The sequence below is a fragment of the Sebastes fasciatus genome, chromosome 7 (genome assembly GCF_043250625.1).
Source record: "Sebastes fasciatus isolate fSebFas1 chromosome 7, fSebFas1.pri, whole genome shotgun sequence".
Classification (NCBI taxonomy): Eukaryota; Metazoa; Chordata; class Actinopteri; order Perciformes; family Sebastidae; genus Sebastes; species Sebastes fasciatus.
Window position 1 is genome coordinate 27,427,642 of NC_133801.1, and position 22,528 is coordinate 27,450,169.

Sequence of the window (22,528 nt, forward strand, 5' to 3'; positions counted from 1 at the left end):
GTGGATGAAAGCTTGGCATTCAGCTCAATTAAGATTAGTAACTTTTTAAGAGCCAGACTGAATGAGGTATTTAAATGTCATGTTATTCTACTGTAAGTGCTGCATAATGTGGCCTACACCCCATTAGAACAGGGCTGACATACTGTATAACACAAACAAACCTCTAAAGAGAATGCCATACAGTAGAAAGACTAGTCACAGACTAATCACTCTTTACACTGCTAAATATATCCTGCTAACTCGTCCACTGGGGTCTCTGGGGACATATTGATTTCAGTGGCATTTAAAATATGATTTGGTGTCTGAAAATGTGCTATTTCAAATGGCTCTTATACTGGTGTTTTCTTACTTTTAGACTAGTCGACTAGTCTAAGTTTGAACGTCAGGGAAATTAGTCGTTAGGAACATCCCTATCACACACACGCAATGTCAATGTTGATGTTCCAGTCTTCAGTGACATCAATACGGCCATCTACAAGTATAAATGAATGAATACTTTTATTGAGGGCTGAGTAGTGTCTTGTAGGCCCACGTGGATGGAGCTACAAGACTTGCATAGCATACAGAGGCAAGAGAAAACTGAAATGAAAGCAAGCTAATTCATGGGGCTGTATACAAATGAGTCGGATATACAATATACTTACCAATGTGAGCATACAAGGCTCACATAAATTGATGCTAACTGGGTCAGGTCAAATGCATTGTATGTTAACATGTACCGAAGGCAACATTCATCTGTAGATATATTTTTCTTAGATATTTTCCAAAGTAAAAGTCCCTAGAAGTGTATTATTCAACTTTGTTCTCATGGTCTAGTGTTAAAAGTTAACAAAAAAAATCTCAATAAATTGTTATATCAAATTCCATTACTTCAAAATCACAATACATATTGAATCTGCACCCAAGTATCGTGATAGTATGGAATCGGGAGATAGGTGTATCGTCCCAGCCCTCATGCTTTGTTTTTGTTGAGAGGTCCCGATTCAACTCGAATGATGGTACCTGAGGCTGTAATTGTAAAGCAGACATAAAGTCTTTATGTCTTCGCAGGCTTGGTGAAAATCTACCTCTGCTTAGTTTTGCTGATGTCTTTTTGGAGTACATCCTCATGATTAAGACTCTTATCATGTTTCACTGTTTAACATAGACAAAGAATCAGGATTCCACACAAACGGCCTCAGAGTATTATTCTGTACATCCTGCTGATTATTGACGGAGACGTCCTCCTTGTCCCCTGCAGGCTGCAGCACGGAAGCACTCAGTGGACGGCTTGCTGCACAGTTCCAGCTCTGAGTTGCCGGACACGATGAGACGCCTGGGCTCCAACTCAGAAGATCGTTCTCGCCTCACTGCCGCCCTCTCCTGTCTGAAGAGCGCTAATGAAACAGGTGAACCAGGAACCCGGCTGCCCTACAGTACATGTTGTGATGGGGTCATTCATAGGAACCACATTGAATACAATACATGCAATAAATAGTGTTAGGGTTAATTTATTCCTTCTGTTTAATCTTAATTTTGAGAAATTGTTACGTGATATATTCAACAGCCATCTTGGTTTTATGTTTTACATATACCATGTTTGAAATATGAGTTTGAACAGGATTACCAACCCAGTATAGCAGCTACCGGACCCTCAAAGCCCCAGGTTCACTGTGAATGTAAATAAGTAAAGTTCTAATAATGATAATAATTTTATGTTATGCGGGTACACTGACGCTTTAGTGTTCTATGCACATTATACTAGGCTCTAGTATAATGTGCATAGCAACTCCCTCCCTCCACACATCTGTCAGTCTGACACTTTTACAATATTCAAGTTCACACCAGAGGGGACAATTATTCAGTTTTCTTTCCTGGGAGTTAAAGGTAAAATTAAATAATTAACATAAAATACAGTTGCAGTGAAGTTATTATTTTGTTATTTTCCCTCTTTTAAAGTCACCAGAATTCAGGAAACAAGGACCCCCAGACCTCCTTTTGGTTTAGAAATCATCAGTTGTTTTAAGGTCTCAAGATTGGCCAGTATGTTGATGATACCTAATTAAAGTCTGAATGTCAAATTTCTAACCGCTGCAAAACTCATAAATATCTATTCTATTCACATGCTTTTTTTAATGATATAACACAGAATAATGATAATAATAAGAAGAATATAATGAGAATATAAATAAATAATAATCAACATAATCAACATAATCAACATAATAATAATAATAATAATAATAATAATAATAATAATCAAAATCAAAATCAACATTAATATTTAGGAAGACACTTAGCCCACATTTTATTTGATGGGGGGCGGTAAGGGACCTGGATAATGGATAGGGGGACGCTAGCCCAAAAAAGGTTGAGAACCACTGTACTAGAGTGTGTACTACACTTGAACTTGACTGCTAGAAGGTAGCTACTGTTGTTGTAGAAGTAAAAAGTTAAATCTCAATTCAATTTCAGTATATTTGAATTTATACATTCACTTGATAACACTGATTATATTTGTAATGTCTTGACAAAATGTACATTTACCTGTGAACTTATTTGTGATCTTTACTCTTTGACTCAAGGAGGTGACCCGAGGATGGACTCAGGCTCCTGCAGCTCTGAGCCCCAAGACGACAGTGATGCCTTCTCTCCCATTAGCCCCCTCCCCAGCCCTTTCACACACCAGCTGCCCACCGGCACCCACGGCCGCTCCATCTCCATATCAGTGGTACCATGTTCAAATGACCGGGGACCAGAGACGTGCACATTAACGGAGGACGCCTTCGCCCCGGAGCAGAGCACCCCTCCAGCCACTCGAGCCTCAAAGACGCACACTGCCAAGACCTCCCACACTCCACCGCTAACTTCCCGCAAGCTGCTGCAGCTCCTCCCCAACATTGCACTGACAAGAACCAAGAGTCATGAGTTGCAGCTGGCCAACCGCATCGAGGAGCCGGCTACACACAAGTGGGTTTTTAGAACTGCAGTCATGTGGTAAACACGGTAGATCAGAGTCTCCTGTTTAAACCTTTCAGCTGCTGTTATGTATGTCATAACATTAAGAAATCCTGGAATATCACTGCTTTATCACAGAAAGGGAAAATGTCACCAAACAATTACATTTTGTTTACTGTGGATATTTGTGATCTCCAGAAGATGAATAGTAAAGTTATTTCAGTCACAGATACTGACCTTACTGCTGGAGAACTAATCCCAAATACATACATGAACATTATATCTTAGTTAAATCAGCAATACCAAGATAAGATCCCGATCATGAACCCTGATTTGATCTTTCCACTGTAATAAAGGCACAAAACCTCCCCCAAAATACTTAAAAAAGCACGTGTGCATTAATTTTTTGACATATTAAAAAGATAACTGAACAATTAACAAAGAGACACGGTGCCTTTTTAGCGTAATCATCAGCCTAAAATGTCAGCTTTGCACACAAAATATCTCATAATATAACAGGCATTTTGCAATATGATTTACTGAGCACTATCACGCTCCCTAGTGGATTAAATATTTGAATTTAATTTAGTTTACGGCCTTCTCTGCAATACCACCCCCAGTAAAAAACTTTAAATTTGTAGCCTCACAAGTGGTAAAACTGTACAAATAACAAAATTGTTTTTAAGTTGTTCAACCTGTGCAACACAGTCTCCAAGGTCAGGGCTCTGATTTAAAGCTAGGGTTGGTAATCTTCTCAAAAAACATTTTTTGTTACATCCTGACAGCAATCAATAAATCAAATGCTCTGACAAAAAGAAGTATACAAATCTTGAATCTGTGGCTGTCGTAGGACTGTAATAAGGTCCATTTTCAGTCCGAATTAAATAAATAAACGGCCTGAGTGCCTAACTGCACATCACCAGAGTCTTCCTCAAACTGCTATCTTGACAGCTGTGACAAATGGTTTACCTACAATCATGTGACTTTGTACTGTGCAGCTGAGTTGACACCGTGTCAAAGGATGAAGTGGACTGCTGTATACCGTGGTTGTTAGTTGTCCCTCTGTCCTTGCAGAGCCCATAAGAAGAACAAAGTGTTGGGTGCTCTTCATATCAACGGTAACAGCGGTAACGGTCCCGAGGACTCAGCGCTGCGGTCGCCGCTGCTGTCTGCCCGAACACCCGGCCCTGTCCCCGCCTCAGCCCCATACATGATGCCCGCCACACCCACCATTCTGGATAGTGAGTCTTTGTCCATCGGCACTTTTGTGAATCTGTTTCATTTTCCCATCGTCTCTTTGTGTGTTTTCGACTTACTCCCCTCTAATGTTCTTCACAGATGTGACCATGCACAGGAGTTCCCCTCAGACAATGAGGAGAGACATTGGCCTGGCTGTAACACACAGGTCAGTACCATCACTCCCACTCCTCCTGTCTGACTTTATAGGAAAAAGTGACTTTACATCTTTCTGTGGACACTGTGGTTACAGAAGTGTCGGACGTTAGATAGCACTGAAAGGTGTGATTTTAAAGGGGATTTATAGTTGTGTGTTAACAGTAGGGTTGCAAAGGGTCGGTCAATTTCTGGAAATTTTCCAAAGGGAAATTAAGCTCGGGAAGTTCCGAAATTTTGCATAATTTGAGCTGGGAGTCTGGGATCTGTTTTTAAAGTCATGAACCTTGGCAGAGGTCTGCGCTCTCTGAGTGCCATTCTAGTTCATGTTATTTCCTGTTAATTCCCATGGAAAGTTTCCTCCTTCAATATTCCCAGAATTTTGCAACGCTACTTAAGAGGTTCGGTCACATCTATGGAGCCTGCACACACACAGAAGTGTGCTCCCTGACTACGTTGTAGCTGCACATCCTCAAAAAATGTTACTATTGGGGTTGCAGTGACTTGTGGAGAATGCAAAACTATCACTGGGTGCTTTTTAGTTTCTAATGCCAGCGCCGATAGTGAAGACAAAATGAAGGAAGTTGATGAAAGAAAGAAACTTTTTATTAACACATGTAACAAAGCCATCTCCACTGAAAACCCTGTGCAGTGGAGTGCTGCTCTTTATCACAGAGAATGACAGAATGTAAACATGAAAACTTCAGCTATTGTAAAGTCACGCAGAGTTGCTGTGGTGATATCAGCAGATGAAATTTGATGCTCAACTATAAATCAAAATGTACACTGTAGGTAGCTACTGAGGGATGCCATGGAACCACCACCACCAGTATACATCAAGTTGTAGTATTGTACCATGAGGTTGGGGGACCAACAAGAGACAGAGTTCAGCTCCAAAAACACTGTATCCAAAACTGACTTCCTGACTGCTTTCTGTTTCTGTAGTCTCCAATCCAAAGCCACATAACCCTGCATTCGGTAACAGCCACTGAATTTAGGGGCAAATTGGCATAAGGGGAATTATCCGAATCAGATGTTAGAAGATACTGTATTGTCATTGTGATAAAGAAATATTTCTTTCTTTTGTAGGTTTTCAACCAAGTCCTGGCTCTCCCAGACGTGCCAAGTGTGTCGCAAGAGCATGATGTTTGGTGTCAAGTGCAAACACTGCAAGTAAGAGACTGTAAATACAACCTCCCACACTCCCCCCACCCATTATAGTACTACTTGTTATGGTCTCATTAGGGTATGTCTTATCTTTATGTTCACAGGTTAAAGTGCCACAACAAATGTACCAAAGAAGCTCCCTCATGTCGGATATCATTTCTCACAAGTAAGCAACGCTCAGCACCTTTTCTGTCTTTCACTTTTTCTTTTTTAAATTGAATTGCCAGAGAAATACTGACAATCTTGTAACCCCAGTTCATAATACGCCAACATCAGCGTAATAAAAACTGCCTAAAATGACAGAAATAAAAATAATAATAATAATAATAATAGCATCTGTTTCAAAAGTAGTTTAGCCGACTTCGCCAGCATTCAACACGTCTCGCTGCTCTCTGTTTCCATCACAGTTAGTTTTGTGGTTAGGTAAGTTTGCAGCCTGCCACGCTGTTATTCTGTGTTGCTCTGCGTGCAATGATGCAGCTGAAACAGGAAGGGCACTGATTCGACTGACAAAATGAGAGTTGACATGGGAATCATATGCGTTAAGGGGGCAGTATGAAATTCCCTCTTTGTCTCTCCCCAGACAGCGTTTCTGTGCTGAGCTGTAGTGGTGAGATAATAACACAAAAAAGAAACGTACTAAAAAGACTGTAACTGTGCTGAGACAGCCTCATATTAGCTTCATATACACTTTGGGATGTATTTTTGCACGGTATGTGGACTCTGGGTTTTGTCCCCCATCACTTACATTAGGAAGGGAACTTGTAATGGACATTATAAACAGGAGGACTGATTACAGCAAGCACAATGTTTATGTGCATACAGGCACTTGTCTAAAATGTGTGAACCTGTCCTTTAATATTCAATGTGATGTAAAGTGAGCTAATATCTCAATGTGATTTGTAGTGCCGAGGATGCGGAGGGCAGAATCAGTGCCATCAGATATCAACAATCGGATTGATCACACAGTAGAAATCCCACTGCAATTTGGCACTTTACCAAAAGCAATAACCAAAAGGGTGAGTACGTTTTTTTTTTCTATGTTTGGAATTCTGATTTTATTCCCACGGTAATTGTGTAAGTAAAGACGAAGTGTCAAGGTTGGTGTACAGGAAATAAATGACTGTACGTGTGTGTATGCGTGTGTGTGTGTGTGTGTGTGTGTGTGTGTGTGTGTGTGTGTGTGTGTGTTAGCAGGAGCCTGCCCCCAGTTTAAGCCATCTGGACTCCAGCAGTAACCCGTCATCAGCCACCTCCTCCACACCTTCCTCCCCAGCACATTTCCAGCAGAATAACCCTCCCAGTGTCAGCGCCACACCCCCAGCCAACCCGTCACCGCAGGGCTCTCGGGACAGCCGCTTCCACTTCCCAGGTCAGCACCCTGTCACTGGTATCACTCACTCACACACACAAAAATTAAAATACGTTGTGTCGGTTGAAATACAATTCCTTTGGAGTATTTTGTAATTGGTAATTGACACGGCTGAAAAAATACTTTAAAAACAAAATACTTTAGAGTGGAGTAATTTTGTTTTTTCAAAATACTTTCTCTGTGATTCATAAAACATAAATAAGAAATGAATGTAAATAAATCTTAAAAAGAAGAACAATACACTTAGATTCACTCACACACGGGCATTTTGAAAGCCCACACTTCTTTTTTTTATATAATAATTTTTATTTGGGGACATTGACACTTTACATGTTCAAGGGATGTACATGTTTGTAGCATGATGTAGTGAGCAGCATGTACTTAAGAGTGTTTCCATTTTTTTTTAAGTGTACATATACAATAAACATTGTAAAAAAAATAAATAAAAGCCCACACTTCTCACAGTAATTCCGTAATTAAGTTCATCCCCCCTCAAGCAAGCCAGCACAGGCTTCCTGCCTCAACCAGTGCAGTGGACTGTCCATCAAGGCAAACATTTTATCTGAACTGTAATAAAAACCAGGTAGAATAGGAAACCAATTCAATTCTCATCACTGATATTCTGTTTCTTTTGTTGGCTATGTAGACAATGTAGGCTTGTACAGTCACCGAAATATGGCTAAAAAGGCGTTTTTGGTGGGATTATACTTAGGCAATTTTCAAAATTTACCCTTCGTACAATTCCTTAGGAGTTTTCTTTTTTCATTGAAAACATATTGAAAACACGGAATAGATTGAGTTTGTTTTTGTTGCAGTTTGTGTGAGGTTGACCCACATTTCTTGGGTAAAATGCCAGGACTAAAATGACCATAGAGTTGAATCAACATCTCTTTAAAACAACAGATATTGAACATTATAACCTCCATGAAGGGAGGATTTATTGGAGGGTTGTTGGATTAGACTGCTTTACTTTTGACAACTTGACAATTGTCTGTATTTTTAATGCATTTGCATTTTGGCATAAAAATGTTCAAAAAATGTCAGAAATGTACATATCTGTTGATACCAAGAGCCAACAAAGGAAAAGTGTGATGTGGAAACACAATGATGTAGAGCAGCTAATGTGAAAATATGAGCTTATTTGACCAGTTTTGAAAACCAGAGGTGCATGTACTGTAGTTAATGCTGATATTTAGTATACATTTTAGAAATAGTCTATTTTCTTGCTGATAAAGGTAACAAAAGGATTTCAGAACTTCACTTGCATTCGGATGGAAAATCTTCTGACACAGAAAGTCTTAAAGTTCACACATTAAGATCAGTTTACTCGGCTGTATAATGTCTTCTGTGTCTGAAAAAAGGAAGTAACCTTGATGATGGATTACTGGGATTGGCTCAGTTCAAGGAGACTCAAGGTTTTTACAGAAAGCCTGCATTGCAAACTAGAGGCATGGAGTTTAAAAGATGTGGACATTTACCAGGCAGTGCAATGATGCTAGTGGTCGGTTGTATTAAGGGAAATGTAGGATCCAGTATTGTTAGAGTTGACGCATACTTGGGACTAAACATCAGGAGGTCTCAGCCAATGCTACTTTGTATTTAAAGGTCACCTATTATGCAAAATGCACTTTTCCATGTCTTTTAAACATCAATATCTGTCCCCAGTGTGTCTACAAGTCACCATAGTATCATAAAAGACCATCCTCTCTCTTTTTCTCCTGCTCCGTTTGTCCGGAAATGGGTGTCGAAACAACGCTGCGCAGCTTTTCTTTTCTTCTGACGTCGTTAGAGAATTAGCCATATAAGGGTTTCCTGGTCGAACCAGAGCAGAACCTTCAGTAGCTGACCCCGCCCCACAGCGCGTCACTGTCTCTCCTCCTCAACCGAACTTGAGCAAAGTAGCTCCTACTGTTAGTCTGCAAGAACCAGCAGAACAGGCTTCATGTACTCCCATCATCTAGATATAACATGTTCTTTCACAAAGGCTTTATGTAATTACACTGTTTAAACAGATGATATTTATATATTATATATATTTGATGTCATGCATGTAGCAGAGTACAGGTAGTAAATAGTGACTTGTAAGCAACACAACACATTTCTGTTTCACAGTCAAACTTTATTTGAGTTGACAGATGACAATATTAATTATTCACAGCATTTGTAATCATCTCACCTGTTAGTTATGTTAACATGGTACAGGAGAAAGTCTTCAGCTCCGGTAAACTATGGTAAGCTAAGCTCCGGTGGTCTGTAGTCATGGTAACACAGAGACAGCTCCTACTGTAAATAATATACCATTACTCTGATCTTCCATACATTTATCTTTTAGCAGAAATAATGAACTGACTACTGTTTCACATCTTCTATTTTCCACCCTGATGGTCGCTGTGTTTACACACCGTGTCATAGCGGTAGCATGTAGCTAACCCGTTAGCATGTAGCTACATGCTAACGGGTTAGCTCTGTATCTCCCATCTGCTCACAGCTATCTGCTCTCAGCTATCTCCTCTCAGCTGTCTGCTCTCCTCTGTCTCTCCTCTGTCTGCTCTCAGCTGTCTGCTCTCAGCTGTCTGCTCACAGCTATCTGCTCACAGCTATCTGCTCTCAGCTGTCTGCTCTCAGCTGTCTGCTCTCAGCTGTCTGCTCTCAGCTGTCTGCTCACAGCTATCTGCTCTCAGCTGTCTGCTCTCCTCTGGGATGATTCTATCGGTCATTTCTCACAGATGGATCTGTAAAGTCAAACGTAAAACAGAGTGTATGTTTACGGTTTACAGAGTTGATGCATGAGGTAAACACTGAGTTAACTAACAGAGATATAAATAGTATTATTTACCTGAGAGAAACCGTCAGGAGAACCTGGAATCTGGACCGCAGATGTTCATCATGTGTCGCCGATTTCTGATCAGATTCCTCCGGTAACGTGCGCTGGGTGAAGTTTCTGGTTTATAAACTTTAAAGTGGTTTATAAACTTTATTCTAGCTCCTCTCTCTCCACTCTTCTCTCTCCAGAGCTTCTCCGGGAGGGAGGGGGAGAGTGTGACGCTGTGTTGTTGAGGACGTTTGATTGACAGAAAACGCTGACCAATCAGAGCAGAGTGGGAGGAGACAGGCTGTGAATCAGGGGTTTTCAGACAGAGGCTGAATTAGGCTCTGAGGCAGGCAGACTCAGGCTGCAGTATGAGAAGAATAAAGGATTTTTTGAACATTGCAGCATGTAAACATGTTCTAGTGCAACATTAAAATACATCTATGAACCTGGAAATGAGCATAATATGAGACCTACAGAGCTACAGACACAGAAATCAGCACTTTTGGAAATGGGCTGAAACAGAGGTTATAGAGACATGCTGGAATGCATGATCTGATTGTTTTTTTGAAAAAAAAACTTCAGAGACATGGTTTGGAGGTGTCTGAGACCTATAATAACTAGTTTAAATGGAGTATAATATGTGACCTTTAACCACTCTTTTTTTTATAGTTCTCATTTACATATTTCTCTGTTTCTGTTGTCAGACAATGAAACTAGTGTCAGATAGAGATCTAATCGTGACTCATAACTGCTACCAGTTAATCAGTAGTCATTCTCAAGGTACTGCACTGTAGTAATAAAGTCATTACTTTATGATCGCAAAGTTACCTGCCACACACTGGGCAGGTTCCCCTCACTGTTTTGAAGCCAGAGGTTTAAGATTTATTCACCCCGGTGACTATTTTTGACTGTTTTTGCATTTGTCACCCTCTGTTCTGAATTCATAAAATAACGAGTATTTATGCAGTATTTTTGAATGATGAGAATTACTCGTGTAGCCTAGTGCAGTATTCTGACGTTATATTTTCCAACAGATGTTTCTGCTTCCACATATACTGCTGTTCAACATTCGGGCAGCTACTATGAGTCTGGGTAAGAGAAAAAGCAACATACTGTAGGTACCATATTATTGGCTGATATAAGCTCATCACATTTCATGTTCGTGGGCTGAAAAGTAACAAGAAATGTCAAAGATATGTATGAGGTCATTTAGAAGCTCCACAGTCTCTACAGACACGTTTATTTTTACACTGTGAAATGTACTCACTACATATCGTAGTCACTAATTTGTGTTTGTTTTTTTATGTGTTGGTGTTAAAAAACAAATATCGGTCAATATATCTATATCAGATTGTTTAAACTCTCAACATAAAAAAAATCCAGTATTGGTAAGGCTGTAATGTATACAGCCTACACAGTACATAAATGCTAATTTATATGGTAAAAAACAAATTGTCGGTTCCTAATTCTTGTGGTTGTTCTCTCAGAGTGTCGCAGGTGGCCGCCACTGAGACGCAGCCTATAGCAGCGAAGCAAGGAGGGGTGAGTACTAGCAGTCACATTCAGTGATTTCCAGCAGCAAAAAGAAGAAGTGAAAATGATGAGTTATTTGCCTGGGCTATTCATAAGCTTTTGTGGTTTGCAGCACTATTTCTGTTTTTTTATGTCATAAGTGGAAGTTGAAATTGAAACTGTTAAGTGGGGTTGTGTCCTCTCTGTCTCTGAGCATGACCTGATACCAACTGGATAAAGCAGGAAAGTCCCGGGGGAATAAATAAATTAACTGTATTTTTGGACGGCTGAAATGACATCCCCATATAAAATAATGCTGCATATAATCATGTGTTTTAAAGGGCCAGTGTGTATGATTTGGTGGCATCTAGTGGTATGGTTGTACGCCTCCGCTCCGCTCACTTCTACCTTTCCAAGACTCGGTCAGAGGCCATCCTCACCATAATAACACCACTTTAGGAGCAACCGAAGTCAGACGGCGTTGGCGGTACCACGGTTTAGCACTCACGTTACTGCAGTTTCACAAGCGTGTCGGAGGACACAGGTAATGTAAAATCGCGTGTTTGGTTTGTCCCTTCAGGGCTACTGTAGAAACATGGCGGACTACGTAGATATGAAGGACTCATTCTAAGCTAATGAAAACACAACAGTTCTTAGTTTCAGGTGATTATACACTAATGAAAACATAGTTACGAATATTGTTATCCGTTTTTGCTAATAAATCATATACACTGGTCCTTTAAAAAATGTATTAAGGCCCAGACACACCATGCTGTGATGAAGGCCGACTGTTAGGTTGCCTTTGTCTTGGCCGACAAGTTGCATTTGAACACACCGCAAAGACTACAGCTGATGGCCAGTTAGCACGTACGTTCTGCTACTGTGTGAGATGAAATAACTATCCACACCAGCGGGCAGCGGTAGTCTGTATTCGTCGCTCAAAAAGGGAAACGGGAAGACCGAGGACGGCGGATATACAAGCCGTTGTTATGATACGTACATGAAACAAAGCCGCGTTTGCCGACCATTTCCACACCGCTCTCACTCACCACTTAGCTTCGTTCCAGAAGGCCATGTTGCTGTGAAAATATCCGTGTGTTGGAACGATCAGATGAGATTAAGATGAAAACTGAGAAGAGCCTTCTGTGTGTGCACCGTCTTGACTTTAATCGTTGGCTTGCTTTCCTCACTTCAGTTTCTCTTCTCGTGCACTGATTCGTTTAAGCTGAACAGCCAATCAGAGTGATTTCTCTCATCGACGGGCTCCGCCGCCAATTCAACATGCTGAATCGGCCAAAAAGCCTCCGACACGGGCAGACTAGAGCCGACGGTGCGGAACACACTGCGAAAAACTAGGCCGACAGACGCACACAGCCGACCCCAAACTGGCCTACGGCCGACCGTCGGCTTGGTGCGTCATGGCCTTTAAATAAGACAAACAAATTCTGGTCGTTGACTCATGCTGTAGACCCGGAGAGACTCATCAGGGCTGTTACATTGTGCCCAATAAGCCCATGCTGCTAATTATGTATGAACATTAAAAAATGCTTTCCAACTTCCACTTTAGTTTTCTTATGTTTTTCACATATCTTTTGTTGTTGCTTTTGATCTTTTTCCCCTCAGAGAAACTTCTTTATAAAGTGCTTTGAACTGAGTTTTAATCAAATCAATCATTAATTAAACGGTCCGTTTTCACTTCCCTTATTCTGCTATTTGGTTCAGGACGAGGAGGCAGAGGAAGGTTACCCAGCCGAGAACGAGGAAGCAGCCGACCAGTGCGGCAGAAAAAATCGCTCTTCCACTGAGGCGTGTGATGAGGACGGGCTGGAGGACCTGCCTTCTTCCATATGCCGTCGTGGGGCCGTTGGCCGCTGGAGGGGCCCCATCTGTCGTAAGGCCAGCCAGGCCAGCGTCTACCTGCAGGAGTGGGACATCCCATATGAGCAGCTGCAGCTGGGGGAGCTCATTGGCAAGGTGAAAGTTGCACAGAAACACTGAGTCTTATTATAAAATATCAACACCAGGGTCCAACACAGCTGACACATTTAACGTTGCAATTGTGCAGGGTCGCTGGGGGAAGGTGCATAAGGGTCGCTGGCACGGCGAGGTGGCCATCCGCCTGCTGGAGATCGACGGCAACAACCAGGATCACCTGAAGCTCTTCAAGAAGGAGATGATGAACTACAGGCAGACCAGGCACGAGAACGTCATCCTGTTCATGGGCGCCTGCATGGCTCCGCCGCACCTCGCCATCATCACCAGGTACAGCCTCATGACTCGTCACATAAACAAATGTATGGTAATACTCATTTTTGTTTTTATATGTTACATGTAATATGTTGTTTTTTGCTGAATATTTATGTTCGATGTGTGAATTCAGTTTCAGTGACAATATTGCATGTGTTTTCTCTGCAGTTTCTGTAAAGGTGTGACTCTATACTCTGTTGTAAGAGAGAGAGGTCACCAGCTAGACATGAATAAAACCCGACAGATTGCACAGGACATTGTAAAGGTAAGCAACCCGCGAGCTGTGTGAGATGGACGGAATAAAAACAATATAAACTATCATTTTAATATCAATATATGCTGATTTCCGATTATCTATGAAACAAAATATCACATAAAAACCCGATTTCCATTATTCACCACATTTTGGCCTTTGTTGTGGCTCAAAAACTGAAATCCATAAAAAAGTTTGATCTCATTTTGAAACGGAGTATCTGCAGATTAATTCCATACCCCACATGTTATGAGCCCTTATTCAGTTACATATGATATATGTATCTCTAAAACTGAACCTGCTACAGCCTCTGAAACACAGTAAAGTCGGTCAGGATCGCCCGTGATCCCAAAGGTCTCAGGTGGTTAATAAAAATGTCTATCCTCTGCTACCACTCATCCTCCACTCTTTTACAGGGAATGGGTTATCTGCATGCCAAAGACATCGTTCACAAGGATCTGAAGTCTAAGAATGTGTTCTATGACAACAACAGGGTGGTCATTACAGACTTTGGCCTGTTTGGGATGTCTGGCGTGGTACAAGAAGGCAGGTAGGAGTGAAATAAATGATACGCTGATCTCTATCTCTCTATCTCAATGATCTGTATCTCTGGTAAGCCACGGTTGTTGTCCTCATGAGTACTGTGTGTGTGTGTGTGTTTGTGTATGTGTGTATTCAGAAGAAAAAACGTGGTGCGGTTACCTCATGGCTGGATCAACTACCTGGCTCCAGAGATTGTTCGAAAAATGAGCCCAGAGGTTGAGGAGGACCAGCTGCCTTTCTCCAAAGCTACTGACGTTTATGCATTTGGGTATTGACACTTAAACAACTCAGGTTAAGCAACAGACACTCAATGTATGCTATATTCTTAAAGGGACTATTTGTAACTTTTTAAGCGTATAAATGTAGCGGGTCGCCACACATGCGCGCTCACATATGCGCGTTCGCGTGTGGCCGGCCGCTGCCTCTCCAACTCTGCCTGCCTGCCTTCGCTCAGAGAGCGCGCGCGTTCTCAGCTCGCTCCACCTCTAGACGTGAACGCGCGTTCACTCCACACTGCAGAAGAGTTAGTTTAGCTCTGAGAATATCTAGTGAATGTTCAGTGGACGTTTGTGCAGAAAAAAAATGCTGCAGCTCCTCCAGACCAACAGAGGTTTCCCGTGTCTTGTGAAGTGATGGAGCTCCTCAGCTAGTAACGTTATCGTCTCGTTACCGACCGGGTGCCGGTGTCTCCTCTGCTCTCTCCGGCTGCGGGCGGAGAGAGCAGGGAGACACGCTGCAGAGCCCCGCTGCATCAGCCTGCGCTGAGGCAGGAAAAGCCAACACTAGGATCAGATCTAAATCATGTTCATGGAGAGACCTTCGTCTGGTCAGCTAACATTACTGCCAAGCAGCTGAAATATAGAGTGGTATTGTGGTTTTAGCTGACGTGTGTCGCCTCACTGTTTTGAGCGATGCTCGTTCAAGTATATTTAGAGCGAGCAAGCGCGAGCTCGACGCTGAGACGCTGACTTTCGTTGATTTCACAGCCACAGGTGTCGCTGTTAAGAAGCATTTCTGAAAGTTACAAATAGTCCCTTTAAGTTACGGTGGTGCCGAAACTCAGTAGATTTAAAGCACAGTTCCTTAACCTGGACTTTGTTTTTCTTTTTTAGTCTTTGGTTTTGTAACAGTGTCAGTTTTCTGTTGATGTTTGAATCATAGCCAGCCAGACTTGTTCTACAACTTTTAGACCTTTAGACCTAAACTTGATTTCCATAAGCTTCATACACCGCTTGGCATATTTGCTGAGACTTGACATGGAATGTAGAAGATGAGGAGGTTTCACTGTCACCACCTGTTTTCCTGATCAGATTTTTTTGCGTTTTCAGCACAATCTTGTATGAGCTGCAGGTCGGAGACTGGCCAATCACCAACCAGCCTGTGGAAGCTAAAATCTGGCTAGTGGGCAGCAGTGAGGGCGTCAAGAATGTGCTGGCAGACGCCAACCTGGGCAAGGAGGTCACGGTGAGTCGGTTACTGTACATAGATTGGAGAAGACCATGGCTATGACAGCACCCATAAAGGAAGGGAGGGATTACACCTGGGTATGGGTTTACCCCCTAACTGCCATCTTGGAGCCAGAAAATCCTAATTTGGTCAGAGGGAAGGGAGTCTAGGCGGAGCTGTGATGGGACCAGCAGGAGTGTGATAGGCTGAGATAACTGCCATTCAAGCAAACCAAAACTCCAAAGCATGCTTGTCTGTTGTCTTAATGATTTTCGCTACCACAGCACACGCTAGAGAGACATGACTGAGTCCTTCTGATCGAGGCTCAGCCCGTGGACGGTGTGAGGCCGGTAACGGCCCCCGTTACGCCGGGGTCCGGTTTTCTCGGAGTCGGGTTTTTTGGGAATGCAGCCCAAAGCGGGTGGTAAACTCCATCTAAGGCTAAATACCGGCACCAAACCGATAGTCGACAAGTACCTTAAGGGAAAGTTGAAAAGAACTTTGAAGAGAGAAACCGTTGAGAGGTAAGCGGGTGGGGTCTGCCCGGGGGATTCAACTCGGCGGGTTAGGGACGACCTCTGCCCGGCACTGGCTGGCCCCCACCGGGCGCATTTCCTCTGAGACCGGCTCTAGGTCGGTTTGGAAAGGCTCAGCGCCCGGACCTTGCCACTTTCCGGGGCCGTGGACAAAGTGCTTGCTTTTGTGGCCCTGGTACTCCATACTCTGACACTTTTTCATTTTCCTGGGCTTCCTTTTTGCCTTTCAAAAACAAGAAGGGTGGGGTTATGTTAAGTATGGCTCCACTGCGTCATTGAGCCATGGTTTCAGCCCCGCCCAAAAAATCCTGAACACAAAACTGGCGAAAAACGGTCTAACTCCACAATCCAGTACTACAATGTTCAGTCTTTTCACATGTTTTCAGTAATTATTTTACAACATTTAAATTTTTTTATAATGTGTTTAGAAACAAAACTCTTTCAAGGCGTCCCAGATTATCTCAGGAGTTGTTTTGTCCTTTTGTCCCCCTCCACATTTGTATTAATAAAATCATCTATTTTTTCATTTTCTTAATCTTATAAATTGCGCGTCTTGTAAATGTGCTCTATTCGTTCTCCATATTCGATCATTCTGTTTATTCTCTGTCGGCACAATAAGGCAACATACTGGAGAATGATCAGATATCACAATTTCCTACATTTATGGGCCCAATAAATTGTTGAATGCAGGTTTTGAAATGAAATCATAATCAACTGTTGAATAGCTCTTCTTGTTGTGTGAATAATAAGTATAATCTTATTATATAATAATCATAATAATAATAATAACTATAGTCTTTAATTGTTGGAAATAATATTCTCCATGCATCATCTAATTTATTTGTTGAAATAATATTTTACAACCTTTTTTAAGTTCTTTTTAAGATAAATATAAAGAAAACAGCCATCTTGATCTTTGAGTAATGCTATCGGGGAAAATATTTTATTGATCAGAATTCCTACTCCCCTATTGCTGCAGTAGGTGGCGTCATAAGCCTTTCCCACCCAGCCTCTCTTTAAATATTCAATTCCCCCTTTTTAAAATCATCAGAAGAGACTTTTTAAGTGTGCCAAAACCTGATGTTTTTTTTTCACCATCAAGTAAACCATGGGTATTCCAAGTGATACACTGGATGCTATGAGTTGTTACAGATAAAGAATCTAAATTTACTTTTTCCTAAATTACCTTTCCTATTTACTCAAAATACCACCGCTATCTTATAATCTCCACGTGTGGCGTCGGCCTATGTTATATTTACTCTGCCAAAATCCTGGCCAGATCGTACACATTGCACCTTTTAAGTACAGGCTGAGGTGCTGTGGAGCATCATGAGAGGAACCAGCTTCAGATACATTAGATTCATCATTTACATCAAAGTCACAGTGGATTCTCGGGATGCAAACAGCCACAAAATCCATGGGGGTCCATGGAAACCCCAGATGAAACATCCTGTATCATGAATTAATCGTCCTCCTTCCATCCCCAACAGGAGATCCTGTCTGCCTGCTGGTCCTCCGAGATAGACAACAGGCTCACTTTCACTCTGCTGGCAGACATGCTGGAGAAGCTCCCCAAACTGAACCGCAGGCTGTCGCACCCCGGACACTTCTGGAAGACACCCGAGTAGGTATCATAGAAAGAGATGGTATATTCATGATCCTGGATGGACCAGCCTACAACACCATTTACACCAAGGGAGTCATTTTATTTAGTTTTGCATTTTCACGTCATGAGATGCACCATCAGTCAAATGGAAAACGTTGTAAATAGGATTTTTGTAAAGAAATGTGAATATTATGACGCTGTCCTGCGGAGTGTCCACTAATATAAAAGATCTTTTTCTAATGTGACTGCTATTTTTGTATTTTGAGGAAAGATCTACTAAGCCTCACGTGTTGCTCTGCCTATGGATGGAGTTGTTGCTCCCTCTATTATGCGCCCTTCATCTTTTTTTTCGGGACACTTCAATAGTGTTTCTCACACCCTCTCTCCTTCTTTCTCCTCTCTCTGTGATTTCCTCTCCTCTGGGTGCCGACTGATCCACCTCTGCCTGTTCCTGTTGTGTCTGATCTCCACGGTCACATTTCCACCTCTCGCTATGTTTCCCTGTCTCTTTATGTGCACTCCTCCTTGTCTCCTCACCTCACGTTCTTCTCCCGGTGAAGGCCGTGGGATCATCATCACTGCCTGCGAGATCACTGCCATCAGGGTCTACATTCACACTGTCCGTACATGTATAAATACAGCAGCTGAGTGCTTTTTTTTAAAAACTGAAACTTAACATTGGCTTGAGCAAATAATGACAATATCATTTCAGTTTTTTTCAGAGTTCAACCCATTTCACATGGGTGTTTAAAATGTGATCTGTATCTGGAATTGATAAGCATTATTGTTGTCTTGATTTTGCCCGCACGTGATCAGATCTCAATACGGAAGTTCTGTAGGCAGAGCTTGTGGACTGTGACGGGCGACCCGTGTGTCAGGTCAACTGAAGGGATGTGGGGGAGGGTCATGTGACGGAGGGATGGAGCCGAGGCACCCATAGGCTACTTCTCTGTACTCTTTCTAAGTAGACTGATGTCACTTAAAATGTAGCAGACGTAGATATCGTGTCATATTATGAAAATGACGTTAACCTCACATTAGCTGCTATTGGAAAAAAAACATATCTTTTGTCTTCGTCTCTATTCTCAGTTTTTTTACATTTCAGGCGGGTTTCCTTTTGTTAACCTGTGTGCCAACTTGTTCTTCTTCTTCTAACCTTTCTATATAAATGTAAATCTGTATATCAGTATGTCAGTGGACAATGATTCATCCTCGTCGCAGGAAGGCTGCTGGTTTCAGCTGTTACGACTACGGCTACGAAAAACAATAATTGTAAGGTTGCCAACACGGTTTACATTTTAAAGGGTTGGTTCACCCAAATTTCAAAAATGCATTATATTTTCATTTACCTTTAGTGCTCTCTATCCATTGCAGATTTGTTTTATTATTCCAGGGTTGAGATACCTGCCTCCACTCACTGTGGACCGTTTTATTGGAACTATATGATCCAGATGACCAGGATACTTTTTCTGTAAATTTAATTTGCCGTTAAATTTTTAGCCACACGTAGCTCAAGGAATGGCAACGTTGGCTGTTTGTCAAAGTCAAGGACTCTTCCTTGGTAGGAGGCTAGACAAGACTCCTTCCTAGCATTCGAAGAGCACACATTGGAAAAGTCTAGCGAGTGTGTCGGTGTGTAGAACAATTCAGTAGATTACAATTTGTAGTAGGAATATTGATTTTTGCATTCCTCAAAACAATATAAACAGATTAAAAACTATTTAAAAATAAATTGAATCAACAGGGATTTGGACAATTATTATAATTTATTAACGCACAAAACATTAAATAAATATGCTCTCCTCAAAGCTACCAGACTCCATTGAAAAATACAGTGATTTTATCTCGCTGATTGTAAAACACACTTAGTTCAAAATCGACAGAAACAAAATAAAACTCACCAAAACCGTCTTGGTTAGTCTTCCCACCGTCCCAACAATCACCAACTTTAGTTTTGGTTGAATTAAACCTTAAATCACCAAGTTAGATGTGAAAAGAAACAGCAGTTAGGCTCTCCTCAAAACGACCAGACTCCATAGAAAAAAACCCAGCAATTTTACCTCGCCGATTGTAAAACACACTTCAAACTCAACAGAAACAAAATAAAACTCATCAAACCAGTCTTGGTTAGCCTTTAGTCTTTCCACTCCCAACACTGCATTATTGTAATTTGGGTGAACTGACCTTTTGAAAGTGTACTCCCCAAAACTATGAATAAATAATACTTATTGTATTTTGATTGTGGTGATATAAGCGAGATGAGACACATTGACCCCTTGTGAGACACTGCTTTATGCTGTACTACAAAAATACTTGACATGATGCATGAAACAGACCCTTAGATACAGGCATTTATGATAAGCTGGTCCTAAATGTTCAGCCCAGTCGCCAGGGGAAAATGTTGGCATAGGTTGAACGTCAACGTTTTTGCATTCAATCAGAGCAAGTGATGTAGAACAACAAGTGACGTAGTATATCGAGCGACCGTTATTGAAAGTTATGTGGTATATTAACAAGTATAAGAAGCAAGAAAGTCCACATAAAGTGGGAAGGATGGGTGGTGGATGGGTCAAACAAACACAGGACACACCCAGGAGGCCGCTTTACTTACGTTATCTGACATTATTATTTTGAACACAAACCGTGATGTTTTTTCTAACCATAACCAAGTAGTTTTGTTGCCTAAACCTGCAAGCATGATACAAGGCAGATATGAAACATATCTTTGGTTCAGAAACGTCCACATTCAACGTATCCCGTGGGTTTGCAGAAACGTACGTTGCAAACATTTATTTTTCTAGCGACTGGGTTGGTGTATTGGGGAAGCTTTGTCTTTGTCTTGCTGTAACAAATAGAACTGTCACATGACATCCTGTTTCTATTCATCATACATCATTTATGCATCAAATGGCAAAACCACTGAGAGACACTTTCCACACTTTGATTTCACCGCAGCTATTTGTTCAGTCTTACTTTGACTCCCGGCAGGAGAACAATGAGCTGAGGACAATACTGGAAATAATGGTATAAAGAGACTTGTGATATTGCCACAGGTGTGTGTCTTTCCTGTGTGAAATCTTGCACCACATCGTGTTAGTAAACAGGATGTACGTGCGCGTGCGTATGTTGTTCCTCGGGCAGGAGTACAATGTACGCTCGATGAATGTAATGGGCTTCACCAGCATGATCATGATCAAACAATGATCTTATGCATATGTATATACAGTGCTGGAGGTTATATGTAATATACAGAGTATAAGGGTTTCAAGTTTAGAGCATTTTAATTGGTACTTCAGTAACATTTATGTATAGATTTTAGACAGTGCAAACTGTTGTTGGTGGATTTGGTGTTTTTTTTTTGATTGTTGAGGTTTAATCTGCAGAGTATTTTTGTACAGGATGTGTTGATACTTTGTAAGCTTCTGTGCTGAACAACTGAAGATATTAAAGCTGATCTCCAGTGATTCGGTGTGCTCCCTTTTTGTAATAGAATGAATGTTATGTATCAAAACCATGATGATAAATGTGCAGTTAGTGTTGATACAATATTGTAATAGACAATATATCTGTACAAGCCGGTTGTAAAGACCAAATTGCATCACAGTACCAAGATCTGATCTAGTCCAATTTAAATCAACACCAAGTCTACATGAGATTATGACCTAGACAAGACAGAGACGAGAATTAAAAACTCAAGACCGAAATAGGAAATAAACAGCAAAAAAAGCTTCCGTTGGCAGTATATTTTTGGCATCATTGGGCAAAAATTCCATAATAACCTTTCAGCATATTGTAATTCAAGTGTTCTGAGACTTCCTCGTGGCTCTGTTGTCAGGCTTTAGAAAAATCTAGCCTGTTACGGAAGACTTTGACCAATCACAGGTTATTTCAGAGAGAGCGTTCCTATTGGCTGTGCTCCGGCTGATGGGCGGTGCTTGGTATTTCCTCAAGATATCTCGACAAGGCTACCGGGTCATACGGAGGTACATGTTTTTTTCAGATTACCTGTCTCATGCACTATTGTCAGGATATAGTGACCATTTTATAAAAATAACTTTTGAGATATCTTAAGGAAATACCAAGCACCGCCCATCAGAACGCTCTCTCTCTGAAATGACCTGTGATTGGTCAAAGTCTCCCGTCAGATTTTTTAAAGCCTGAAAACCGAGCAATGAGGAAGTGCAGAAGTCTAGTTTTCTCTCAGAACACTTGAATTACAATATGCTGAAAGGTTATTATGTAATTTTTGTCCAATGATGCCAAAAAATGTTCTGCCTACTGCAGGTTTAACCACTTTTGCAACCAGAAGAGACACGAGAGGGTGGAGCTTAGAACAACGGAATGCAGGAAGACATTTTTAGGCGACCAAAACATTACAAGTGAATGAAGTGAGAACAAACTGTGAAAGGGTTAAAGTTGTAAGACGAAAACACGGACAACCCCCAGACTGAACAACGCCGTGGTAGCGACCTGTCAATCACACCCTATCATTGCCCTAAAGCATCCTCTGCTTTAATGTCTATTTGACTCTAAATGAGACCATAATTTACTAAATGAACATCATGCTGTATTGAAGAAGACTTGAAACCAGAGATGGTGTTGTTTACAATGTTTACTGAGGTAATAAATCAAGTGAGAAGTAGGCTCATTTTCTCATAGACTTCTATACAACCAGAGTAGTCGCCCCCTGCTGGCTGTTAGAAAA

At 41.4% G+C, this 22,528-nt stretch overlaps 1 protein-coding gene across 5 annotated transcripts in view; it reads left to right on the top strand.

The window, feature by feature from the left end:
• LOC141770492 (kinase suppressor of Ras 1-like) overlaps nt 1-22,528 on the top strand; it is a 49,510-nt gene that overhangs the window by 26,322 nt on the left and 660 nt on the right. For 4 of the 5 annotated variants that reach the window (XM_074640037.1, XM_074640039.1, XM_074640036.1 and 1 more), the window contains 18 exons: nt 1,241-1,388; nt 2,565-2,949; nt 4,012-4,178; nt 4,276-4,342; nt 5,419-5,502; nt 5,601-5,662; nt 6,403-6,515; nt 6,694-6,868; nt 10,715-10,772; nt 11,168-11,222; nt 12,915-13,166; nt 13,258-13,454; nt 13,608-13,704; nt 14,109-14,242; nt 14,372-14,503; nt 15,564-15,699; nt 17,708-17,841; nt 18,384-21,287. In XM_074640037.1, coding sequence (XP_074496138.1) covers nt 1,307-1,388; nt 2,565-2,949; nt 4,012-4,178; nt 4,276-4,342; nt 5,419-5,502; nt 5,601-5,662; nt 6,403-6,515; nt 6,694-6,868; nt 10,715-10,772; nt 11,168-11,222; nt 12,915-13,166; nt 13,258-13,454; nt 13,608-13,704; nt 14,109-14,242; nt 14,372-14,503; nt 15,564-15,699; nt 17,708-17,841; nt 18,384-18,471 — 2,418 coding nt within the window. In that variant the 5' untranslated portion in view covers nt 1,241-1,306 and the 3' untranslated portion in view covers nt 18,472-21,287. Of the gene's footprint in view, nt 1-1,240; nt 1,389-2,564; nt 2,950-4,011; nt 4,179-4,275; nt 4,343-5,418; nt 5,503-5,600; nt 5,663-6,402; nt 6,516-6,693; nt 6,869-10,714; nt 10,773-11,167; nt 11,223-12,914; nt 13,167-13,257; nt 13,455-13,607; nt 13,705-14,108; nt 14,243-14,371; nt 14,504-15,563; nt 15,700-17,707; nt 17,842-18,383; nt 21,288-22,528 lie in introns of those variants that run through there. The other variant, XM_074640035.1, reaches the window with a different exon arrangement.